The 12,355-nt window shown below is 44.4% G+C and overlaps 1 protein-coding gene across 50 annotated transcripts in view; it reads left to right on the top strand.

Annotated features, from left to right (window-relative positions):
* Nucleotides 1–12,355, top strand: part of TRDN (triadin) — a 1,346,604-nt gene that overhangs the window by 1,132,447 nt on the left and 201,802 nt on the right. For all 50 annotated transcript variants that reach the window (XM_073675989.1, XM_073675970.1, XM_073675994.1 and 47 more), the window contains 6 exons: nucleotides 524–598; nucleotides 4,058–4,132; nucleotides 4,346–4,420; nucleotides 4,550–4,624; nucleotides 4,840–4,914; nucleotides 5,117–5,191. In XM_073675989.1, the coding sequence (XP_073532090.1) occupies nucleotides 524–598; nucleotides 4,058–4,132; nucleotides 4,346–4,420; nucleotides 4,550–4,624; nucleotides 4,840–4,914; nucleotides 5,117–5,191 (450 nt within the window). The remainder of the gene's footprint in view (nucleotides 1–523; nucleotides 599–4,057; nucleotides 4,133–4,345; nucleotides 4,421–4,549; nucleotides 4,625–4,839; nucleotides 4,915–5,116; nucleotides 5,192–12,355) is intronic.

Genomic DNA, 12,355 nt, shown 5'->3' with positions numbered 1-12,355 from the left:
ATATTTTCCTTGCATTTTTTAATGCATTTTTTACATGCCTTTTATCGCTTTTTTGACACTCTGTTTTTTGTCTCTTGTTGATATGTCATGTTTTAAACAAAGCTGTTTTGTTTTTTATATTTCCTGGTATTTGCCATTGACAAAACTTTATTGATATAGTCATGTGCTGATTATGTGTATTTTGAGGTGTTTCCACTGCAGAAATGCACCAAAACCGCATATGTGTTTTTTACCTGAAGATTTTCAGTTTGTAATGCAAGTTTATGGGAATAATTTGCAAATAAAACACAGCCTACTTGCAAGAGAAATTGATTTGCTGTGGATATGAAATGCACCGCAGGTCAACATATACTGAATAAAAAAACACAGTGGGCAAAGATGTCTATAAATCCCATTCGATTTGCCAGAACTGTAGCACGCTGCATGTTCAAAGCAGTGGAAATGCGCAGTTAAAAACTCATCAAAAATTAATTGTGCACACACAGTCTAAAACAGTATTAATAAATCTCCAATACTTTTTCAGAGCCTTCAGTGAAAAAGCATGAAGAGCCTTCAGAATCCAAGAAGAAACAGGAGGAACCAGCAGAACCTAAAAAAGGTACCTAAGTTTTCCAGTTTGCCACAATCAATTGGTATAGAATATGCAAGCCACAAGGAAGTGAAAGGTATATTATCTGACAAGTCTAGCCATATTTGCCATATTTATCATACATAGTTCACCTCCAAAATATATTTTGTGTGTTTTTTTAACCTGTCTACTGTAGTTTAATTATATCTAACTTTAGGACAGCATTAAAAAATCTCCAATGCCTTTGTAGAACCTCCAATGATAAAATAAGTAGATATAAGTGAACTTGTTCGGAAAACGTTCGCCAATCGGAAATTCGGCATGAACATTGCACATTCGGATTCGAGTTCGTATCCCTGAGCGTTTTTACTTAAAATCAGCACAGTTCGTTAAATGATAGCATTTCCAATAATGGTTTTGTGAGGAGTTTGACTAGGATAGAGGTGCTGTATGATGAGCGGGGGGCATGTTTGATAAAGGGAGGGATTGGGGAGAGGTCAGAGGAGTGTCAGACTGTTTTTTTTCTTAACTTAGTAGGTGGAGATTCTGGCAGCCAATCAGGGTGCAGGAATCATCCACAACATCGAAACACAAGGGCTTGTGTCATTGGCTGCCAAAGTCACATGTCCCTCTCCATATAAAGAGTGGATATGTGAAATAGTTAGCTAGGAGGTTGCTTGTCAGTCACCTAGTTTAGATAGATAAGATCCTGTGTGGCTGTGAAATCGACCTTCCAGCACATCAATTCTTTTTGCTATTACTGTGGTACAGAGGTATAAGGCCACATTTCAGCATATAACTGTGTTGTGCTGCTAATATTGTGCTGCATGCAGCAGTACACCTTTAAAACTCTAAATTCTTCCTGCTAATACCGAGGTCCTGAAACAAGGCCACATTTGTGCACAGAAAGATTTGGTGCTGGTAATTTTTTGGGGAAGGCAGGAGTTCACATTAGAAAATCTAAATTTGTGTCTGGTACTACCATGCTACATAAACCAGGCCACATCTGAGCTTATAATTCTTTTGCACTGATATTCTGCTCTATCCAGGGGTCCACATTAGAAAGTCTAAATTTTGTCTGGTACTAATGTGGTACAGAAAGAAGGCCACATTTGAGCTTTTAATTTTTTTGTACTAATATTCTGCCCCATCCAGGAGTTCATATTAGAAAATCTAAACTTGTGTCTAGTACTACCGTGCTACAAAACCCAGGCCACTCTTCCATTTTTCTACACCAAAATTCAAAATGCCCTGATGGCATTGATATTGAGCTGGAGATACTCCTGCACCATCTTCTTCAGTTGTTCACTACGTGTCAGACTGTTTGTTCTGCTTGTGCACAGGCTGGTCTAAAAAATGAGTGAAAGGACTCACAGAAATTGTTCTTTTTTTTAAATTTAGTTTACTCATATATCTCTATTAATTCCACAGCACTTTACAGACATTTACAGACATTATTGGCACTGTCCCCATTGGGGGTCTCAATCTAAATTTCCTATCAGTATATCTTTGAAGTGTGGGAAAAGAACGGAGTAAAAGTAGGAAACCCACGCAAACACGGGGAGAACATACAAACTCCTTCAGATGTTGTCCTTGGTGGGGTTGGAACCCATGACCCAGCGCTGCAAGGCTGTTAATGTTTTTGCATTGATGACTTGATGTTCCTGGTGTCGGAAGTCTAGAACAGCGATGCACTCTGTGTGCCTCACTACTGCTTTGGGGAAAACCACTATTAACATTGTCTACAAGCGTGTCTCGATACTCCAATATGGAGAAATAGCTGTACCACCAGGATGAGGATGTGAGCCATGCAAGGCACGTGTGTGAGATTGCCCTGGCATAGGACCGCCACCAGGTTTGCAACATTATCGCATATGGCCTTCCCTGACTCCAGGTTCAGTGGAGACAGCCATTGCTCAAAATCGACCTGGATAGCTGTCCACAACTCTTGAGCTATGTGCTTGCAATCTCCAAGGCATATTAATTTAAACATTGCCTGTTTGCGGTGAGCCCTGGCTGCGCAGTAGTGGGGGGGTTCTCTCTGCACTGTAGGAAACAATGTCTTATTAAGGCAGGGGTTGAGGGCGCAGGTGGAACCCCTAGAGGAGGTGGAGTAGGCAGAAGCAGTGGAGGAAGTGTTAGATACAGAGGTTGTCCTGCAAGCCTTTGGGATTGCAAGACTTGATGTCTAGTGCTTTAGTTCTCCATCCCCTGGTGTGTAGTGGTTTAGTTCTCCAACCCTAGTTGTTTAATACTTTAGTTCTCCAAACCCTGTTGTCTATTAGTTTAGTTCTCCATCTTCAGGTGTGTAGTGGTTTAGTTCATTAACCCCAGGTGTCGGTCCTCATGCTTCAATCATAGCTCGATCACACCCATCCTCTAAAAGCCCTACCTTTATCCATTCTCTGGGCCTTCCTATCACCCCATATCACTTCTCCCCTATGCCTCAAAACTACTGGAACAAAACATCTATTTTGAACTGTCTTTCCGCCTCTCCTCCTGCTCCCTCTTTGACTGCTTACAATCTGGTTTCTGACCACACCATTCCACTGAAACTCCCCATTCCCCAATCCTCACAAGATCACTTTCTGTACTCCCCTCTCACCTCTTCTTCCCACAATCAAATACAAGATTTCTCCTGTGCATCCCCCCTACTCTGGAACTCTCTTCCCCAACATATCAGACTTTCGCTTGCTGTGGAAACCTTCAAAAGGAACCTGAAGACCTACCTTTTCCGACAAGTATACAACATGCAGTAACCCTTGCTCCACCATACCTCTGCATGACCAGCTCTACCCTCACCTACTGTATCCCTCACCCTTGTAGATTGTGAGCCCTTGCGGGCAGGGTCCTCTCTCCTCCTGTACCAGTCGGTGACTCTTTTTTGTTCAAGATTATTGTATGTTGTTTGCTATGTATACCCCCTTTTCACATGTAAAGCACCATGGAATAAATGGTGCTGTAATAAGAAATAATAATAATAATAATTATACTATTTGTACTCTGGATCAATTGATGCAGCTCTTCCTTGTGTCTACCCCTAATTTGAGCTGTTTTGGCAGCTTTTGGGCCCCTTTGAAGGTGTAGTCTATACATTTGGTTTTGCCTCTCATTGATTCCTAAGGGATTCAGATATGTTCAACGAACTGTTTGGTGAACATTAGGAAATTTGTCGATTGGAACCGAATCGAACCTTGAAAGGTTTACTCACCTCTAAAAACAATCAGAGACTGCAGAACCCAAAAAGAAACAGGAGGAGCCAGCAGAACTCAAGAAAAGTATCTAACTTGTGGTGCAAAATATTGGTGTCGAGTATGCAAACCAAGAGACGGTATAAGGAAGGTTGTCTAATAAATCTAGCCATTTGTGCCAAATATATCACACAGTGTGCACAACTGTAATAAATTTGGAGTAGTATCTGTCTGTCTGATCTAGTTTTATCATGTCTAACTTTAGTACACTATTAATATAAATCCAATAATTTTACAGAGACTTCAAAGAAAAAACACGAAGAGCCAAAGGAACCCAAAAAGAAAGAAGAGCAGCCAAGAGAAACTAAGAAAGGTACTTAAGTATTACCACAAAATATTGGTGTAGCATATGCAAGCCAAGAGATGGAATAAACTAGATTGCCTAACATGTATAACCACATGAGACACATTTATCCCACAAAGTGCACCATAAAAATATATTTAGGCTTGTTTCTACCTCTTTGTTGTTGATTCATCCCAAGTTTATATCAGTGTTAATTGTTAATTATCTCTAATAACTTTGCAGAGCTTCCAGTGAAACTGCTTGAAAAACCAGTAGAATTCAAGAAGAAAGAGGAAAAGTCAGCAGAACCCATAAAAGGTCCGAAAAGCATTGACACAAAATACTGATGTAGAGAATGCTAGCTAAAAGATAATGAAAAGAAAAGTATCTATCATGTTAAGTCACATATGCTAAACCAGTATTAATACATTTCCAATATCTTTTCAGAGCCTCCAGTGAAAAAGAGGGAAGAGCCTTCAGAACCCAAGAAGAAACAGGAGGAACCAGCAGAATCTAGAATAGGTACCTAAGTTTTCCAGTTTGCTACACAATATTGGTATTGAATATGCAAGCCAGGAGAAGGCAAAAAAGTAGTGATTTAACACGTCTGGCCATATTTGCCATAGTTATCACACATAGTGCACAACCAAAAATATTTTATGTACTTTCTACTTATCTACCGCAGTTTAATTCTTTCTAACATTAGGACAGTATTAATAAATCTCCAATCCCTGCAGAATCTTCAATGAAAAAACATGCAGAGCCTACAGAACCCAAAAAGAAACAGGAGGAGCCAGCAGAACCCAAGAAAGGTATTGGTGCAAAATGTTGTGCAGAGTATGCAAGCCAAGAGATGGTGAAAGGAAGGTTGTCTTACAAATCTAGCCTCTTATGCCAAATTTATCACACAATGTGACTCATTATAATAAATTTGGAGCAGTTTCTCTATGTCTGATCTAGATTCATCTTGTCTAACTTTACTACAATATATGTATATATCCAATAATTTTACAGAGTCTCCAGAGAAAAAACATGAAGAACCAAAGGAACTCAAAAAGAAACAGGAGCAGCCAAAAGAAGCTAAGAAAGGTATTTAAGTATTAACCCAAATTAAATGAGTGGAGTAAGTAAGACAAGAGATGGCAAAAGGTAGATTGTCTAGCACAGGGGTGGGCAATTAATTTTCCTGAGGGGCCACATGAGAGACTGTGACTGTTGGGGAGGGCCGAACCAATAGGCTGAAATTAATTATGCTCAATATTAATATTAACATATTAATTCTAATTATTATTATTAATGATTACATAAATATGAATTGTGTAACTTAATATTGAGCAGAATTAAGTGTGCTGACATCCCCCTATATACAGCTTGAGCCCCCACACAGCCTCTCTATATACAGCATGAGCCCTACACAGCCCCCCATGTCCATTATGAGTCCCACACAGCCCCACAAGGCCAGCATGAGCCCCACACAGCCCCCCCCATGTTCAGCATGAGCCCCACACAGCCCCGCCCGTGTTCAGCATGAGCCCCACACAGCCAACCCGTGTCCAGCATGATCCCCACACAGCCCCACTGTGTCCAGCATGAGCCCCACACAGCCCCCCCATGTCCAGCATGAGCCCCACACAGCCCCCCCGTGGCCAGCATGAGCCCCACACATCCCTCCCGTGTCCAGCATGAGCCCCACACAGCCCCCTCATGTCCAGCATGAGCCTCACACAGCCCCCTCATGTCCAGTATGAGAGCCCAAGAGCCTCCCCAGTGTCCAGCATGACAGCCCTCCCCAGTGTCCAGCATGACAGCCCTCCCTTGTTTCCAGTATGACAGCCCTCCTTAGTAGTGTTGAGCCACCCCCGTAGTGTTCGGGTTCGGTTCGGTTCGTCGAACACCGGGATGTTCGAGGAACTGTTCGTCGAACTGTTCGTCGAACACCTTAGAACACCGTCGAACACCGTTAAAACCAATGGCAGGCAAACAAAAACACATAGGAACACATAGAAAAGACCTTCAAAGGTGTCCAAAAGCTGACAAACTGCTCAGAAGACGCTTTCTTTAAAAAAGCCGGCCGGCAATTCAGCAGCAGCATACACCGGTGCCCGACAATTTAGACATGAAGGAATAGAGCATCACACATAGATTAGATATATAGAAACATGTCAGTCACATATATATGAAGTACAGTGACAGTGTTGCTTACTGTACTTGTCATTTAGTGTAAAGGATTTATTAAAAAATATAATAGTGTTTTCGTGCACCGTCTCTTTAAAAAAGCCGGCCGGCAATTCAGCAGCGGTACCCGACAATTTATAACAGACAGAATAGAGCTTCACACATAGATTAGATAGATAGAAACATGTCAGTCACATATATATGAAGTACTGTGACAGTGTTGCTTACTGTACTTGTCATTTACTGCAAAGGATTTATTAAAAAAAATAATAGTGTTTTCATGCACCGTCTCTTTAAAAAAGCCGGCCGGCAATTCAGCATCGTACCCGACAATTTATAACAGAAAGAATAGAGCTTCACACATAGATTAGATAGATAGAAACATGTCAGTCACATATATATGAAGTACTGTGACAGTTTTGCTTACTGTACTTGTCATTTACTGCAAAGGATTTATTAAAAAAAATAATAGTGTTTTCATGCACCGTCTCTTTAAAAAAGCCGGCCGGCAATTCAGCATCTGTACCCGACAATTTATAACAGACAGAATAGAGCTTCACATATAGATTAGATAGATAGAAACATGTCAGTCACATATATAATAAGTACAGTGACAGTGTTGGTTACTGTACTTGTCATTTAGTATTAAAATAAAGGATTTATTATTAAAAAAAATTGGCGTGGGGTTCCCCGTAATTTTAGTCTCTAGCGGAGGTTAAGCAGACAGCTGGGGCAGATGTTTGAAGCCTGGGAAGGGGGTAATACCCACGGAGCTTCCCAGGCTACTAATATCAGCCCCCAGCTGAATACCTAGCCTTTACTAGCTATTAAAATGGAGGACCCCCCCCAAAAAAATGACGTGGGGTCCCCCCTAATTTAATAGCTAGCAAAGGCTAGGCAGACAGCTGGGGGCTGATATTAATAGCCCAGGAAGGAAGCCATGAATATTGGCCCCCTCCCAGGCTAGAAACACCAGCCGTCAGCCGCCCCAGAAATGGCGCATCCATAGGATGCGCCAATTCTGGCACTTAGCCTCACTCTTCCACGCTGCCCTGGTGCGGTGGCAGGGGGTAATAGGGTTGGGGTTGATGTCAGCTTATAATGCCAGCTGACATTAAGCCCAGGTTAGTAATGGAGAGGCGTCTATAAGACACCCCCATTACTAACCCCATAGTCAAAGTTAAAAGAAAACACAAACACCCAGAATAAAGTCCTTTAATTGAAATAAAGACACTTTCCTTTATTGTTCTAAATTAAACCATACTTACCGTCACGCCCATTCCAGCTGAAGCCAACGATCTCCTGCAATAAAAGAAAAATAATAAAGCAACCTCATCCTTACCTTTCCATGGTTCCCAGGACAGCTTCAGCTCTACTACATCGAGATGACAGGCTGGACCGCAGCAGAACGCTGCCATCCAGCCTGTCATCCCGCAGACACTGAGAAGCGCAGGCATGCTTGCGCTCCTCAGTGTCTGACTGTGACGGCATCCAGATGAGCCAACAATGAACTCGGCTCACCTCATGTACGTCACTGACAGCGTGGGAAAATTCTCCTGCACTCAGCGCTTCAGCGTGAGAATTTTCCCACGCTGTCAGTGACGTGCATGAGGTGAGCCGAGTTCATTGGACATGACCTCGGCTCATCTGGATGCCGTCACAGCGAGACAGTGAGCAGCGCAAGCAAGCCTGCGCTTCTCAGTGTCTGCGGGATGACAGGCTGGATGGCAGCGTTCTGCTGCGGTCCAGCCTGTCATCTCGATGTAGCAGAGCTGAAGCTGTCGTGGGAGCCATGGAAAGGTAAGGATGATGTTGCTTTATTATTTTACTTTTATTGCAGGAGATCATTGGCTTCAGCTGGAATGGGCGTGGCGGTAAGTATGGTTTAATTTAGAACAATAAAGAATTGTGTGTTTATTTCAATTAAAGTACTTTTTTCTGGGTGTTTGTGTTTTTTTTAAATACTTTACTAGAAATTCATGGTGGTCATGTCTAATATTGGCGTGACCCCATGAGTTTCGGGCTTAGGGCCAGCTGATAATGCCAAGCTGGCCTTAACCCCTTTATTACCCAGTGAGCCACCGCACCAGGGCCCTGGATGAGTTGGGTACAGCGCCAGAAGATGGCGCTTCTATGAATGCGCCATTTTCCGGGGCGGCTGCGGACTGCAATTTGCAGCGGGTGGGGCCCAGAAAGCTTGGGCCTCCCTGCGCTGCAGATTCCAGCCCCCAGCTGCCTAGTTGTACCTGGCTGGACACAAAAATAGGGCGAAGCTCCACGTATTTTTTTTTTAAATTCATGAAATTCATGGAATACTTAAGAAAAAAAGGGCTTCCCTATATTGTTGTGTCCGGCTAGGTACAAATAGGCAGCTGGTGGTTGGGAGCAGCCCGTTCCTGCCTGCTGTACCTGACTGGACACAAATATAGGGCGAAGCCCCACATCAATTTTTTTTTCATTATTTCATGAATTTCCTGAAATAATTTAAAAAAAATTGACGTGGGGCTTCGCCCTATATTTGTGTCCAGTCAGGTACAGCAGGCAGGAACGGGCTGCCCCCAACCACCAGCTGCCTATTTGTACCTGGCCAGACACAACAATATAGGGAAGCCCTTTTTTAAAAAAATTATTTCATGAAATAATTAAAAAAAAATTGACGTGGGGCTTCGCACTATATTTGTGTCCAGCCAGGTACAGCAGGCAGGGACGGGCTGCCCCCAACCACCAGCTGCCTATTTGTACCTGGTTGGACACAACAATATAGGGAAGCCCTTTTTTTCTTAATTATTCCATGAATTTCATGAAATAATTTAAAAAAAAAATGCGTGGGGCTTCGCCCTATTTTTGTGCCCAGCCAGGTACAACTAGGCAGCTGGGAGCTGGAATCCACAGCGCAGGGAGGCCCAAGCTTTCTGGGCCCCACCCGCTGCAAATTGCAGTCCGCAGCCGCCCCAGAAAATGGCGCGTTCATAGAAGCGCCATCTTCTGGCGCTGTACCCAACTCATCCAGGGCCCTGGTGCGGTGGCTCACTGGGTAATAAAGGGGTTAAGGCCAGCTTGGCATTATCAGCAGGCCCTAAGCCCGAAATTCATGGGGTCACGCCAATATTAGACATGACCACCATGAATTTCTAGTAAAGTATTTAAAAAAACACAACACCCAGAATAAAGTCCTTTAATTGAAATAAACACACAATTCTTTATTGTTCTAAATTAAACCATACTTACCGTCACGTCCATTCCAGCTGAAGCCAATGTCTTCTGCAATAAAAGTAAAATAATTAAGCAACCTCATCCTTACCTTTCCATGGTTCCCACGACAGCTTCAGCTCTGCTACATCGAGATGACAGGCTGGACCGCAGCAGAACGCTGCCATCCAGCCTGTCATCCCGCGGACACTCAGAAGCGCAGGCATGCTTGCGCTCCTCAGTGTCTCGCTGTGACGGCATAAAGATGAGACAAGCTCATGTCCAATGAACTCGGCGAACCTCATGCACGTCACTGACAGCGTGGGAGAATTCTCCTGCACTCAGCACTTCAGCGTGAAAATTCTCCCACGCTGTCAGTGACGTACATGAGGTCAGCTGAGTTCATTGGACATGAATGAGCTCACCTCATGCACGTCACTGACAGCGTGGGAAAATTCTCACGCTGAAGCGCTGAGTGCAGGAGAATTTTCCCACGCTGTCAGTGACGTGCATGAGGTGAGCTCATTCATGTCCAATGATCTCAGCTCACCTCATGCACGTCACTGACAGCGTGGGAAAATTCTCCTGCACTCAGCGCTACAGCGTGAGAATTCTCCCACGCTGTCAGTGACGTGCATGAGGTGAGCTCATTCATGTCCAATGAACTCAGCTGACCTCATGCACGTCACTGACAGCGTGGGAGAATTCTCATGCTGAAGTGCTGAGTGCAGGAGAATTCTCCCACGCTGTCAGTGACGTGCATGAGGTGCGCCGAGTTCATTGGACATGAACTCGTCTCATCTTTATGCCGTCACAGCCAGACACTGCAGAGCGCAAGCATGCCTGCGCTTCTCAGTGTCTGCGGGATGACAGGCTGGATGGCAGCGTTCTGCTGCGGTCCAGCCTGTTATCTCGATGTAGCAGAGCTGAAGCTGTCGTGGGAACCATGGAAAGGTAAGGATGAGGTTGCTTTATTATTTTTCTTTTATTGCAGGAGATCGTTGGCTTCAGCTGGAATGGGCGTGACGGTAAGTATGGTTTAATTTAGAACAATAAAGGAATGTGTCTTTATTTCAATTAAAGGACTTTATTCTGGGTGTTTGTGTTTTCTTTTAACTTTGACTATGGGGTTAGTAATGGGGGTGTCTTATAGACGCCTCTCCATTACTAACCTGGGCTTGATGTCAGCTGGCATTATAAGCTGACATCAACCCCAACCCTATTACCCCCTGCCACCGCACCAGGGCAGCGTGGAAGAGCGAGGCTAAGTGCCAGAATTGGCGCATCCTATGGATGCGCCATTTCTGGGGCGGCTGACGGCTGGTGTTTCTAGCCTGGGAGGGGGCCAATATTCATGGCTCCCTTCCTGGGCTATTAATATCAGCCCCCAGCTGTCTGCCTAGCCTTTGCTAGCTATTAAATTAGGGGGGACCCCACGTCATTTTTTTGGGGGGGGTCCTCCATTTTAATAGCTAGTAAAGGCTAGGTATTCAGCTGGGGGCTGATATTAGTAGCCTGGGAAGCTCCGTGGGTATTACCCCCTTCCCAGGCTTCAAACATCTGCCCCAGCTGTCTGCTTAACCTCCGCTAGAGACTAAAATTACGGGGAACCCCACGCCAATTTTTTTTAATAATAAATCCTTTATTTTAATACTAAATGACAAGTACAGTAATCAACACTGTCACTGTACTTATTATTAGTGTTGAGCCACCCCCGTAGTGTTCGAGTTCGGTTCGGTTCGTCGAACACCCGTGTGTTCGCCGAACTGTTCGTCGAACTGTTCGTCGACCACCTTCGAACACCGTTAAAACCAATGGCAGGCAAACAAAAACACATAGAAACACATAGAAAACACCTTCAAAGGTGTCCAAAAGCTGACAAACTGCTCAGAAGACATAACTAACACATGGAAAAGTGACAAGTACATATAGTCATGCGAAAATAAAAGAGGTGGAGGAGTAAAAGGAGGGGGAGACACAGATATAGGCATGTCATGCCCTTCTAAAATCCAAAAAGTGAGAAGCCGACACGGCCAGTCCGCTCCTGCCCGTGCCACCTCCGTGTCGCCGGGTTTGTGCCAGAGCCGCGGTGAACCCTGACGGCCAGCCCCCCTCTCCCAATACTGGTGCCTGTCCGCTGGTGGGTCGAGCGAGCCCCTCTGTGGTGGAGGCAGCTCTAAGCTTTTTAATTTAAATTGTCTCTCTAATTTGAATGAATACACTTTAAATCCATTTACAAGGATCTATTGGAGGGCAAGTCTCATGCCAGCAGCCGCGGTAATTCCAGCTCCAGTAGCGTCCACTAAAGCTGCTGCAGTTAAAAATCTTTTATAAGGATCGAGCTCGGCTGTCCACCGCAAGGCATCCTACTGCCAGTCCCAGCCCCTATGCCTTGGGGTGCCTCCTGATGCTCTTCACTAAGTATCCCATGGTCCCGAAGCATTTCCTTTGAAAAAATTAAGTGTCTAAACTACAGGTGGTGGAGCTTGCTTAACAGCCGGGATAATCCGCTCACTAGCAGACACTGCTACTAGGCACAAAGTATTTCCTGGGCTAGATGCAGTTAAAAATTTGTAATTAGATACTCTCGTTGGATGCTGAGAAAGCATTCCATAGAGTCTCCTGGCACGCCATATATGATTCTCTTAAAAAGCTTGGGGTAGGGGTCTAGGGGACCCTTTTATAGCCAAAATCACGGCCCTGTATCGCAATACGTCACCTAGGCTGAAGATAAATGGAACTGTAGCACCCTGAGGGCTCGGTTGCTACAGACGTATTGCACCTCACCCAGAGGTGTGATATCTCACTCTCAGGTAAGGATGGAGTGTGGATCAGGACCCGACACCTGCATGCATTACACCACATTGCCGTGGGGCAGGGCGACCAATA

This window comes from Phyllobates terribilis, unplaced genomic scaffold (assembly GCF_046119375.1).
Source record: "Phyllobates terribilis strain yellow unplaced genomic scaffold, ASM4611937v1 Scaffold_3__8_contigs__length_932513732, whole genome shotgun sequence".
NCBI lineage: Eukaryota > Metazoa > Chordata > Amphibia > Anura > Dendrobatidae > Phyllobates > Phyllobates terribilis.
This window is presented reverse-complemented; position numbering and strand designations above follow the sequence as displayed.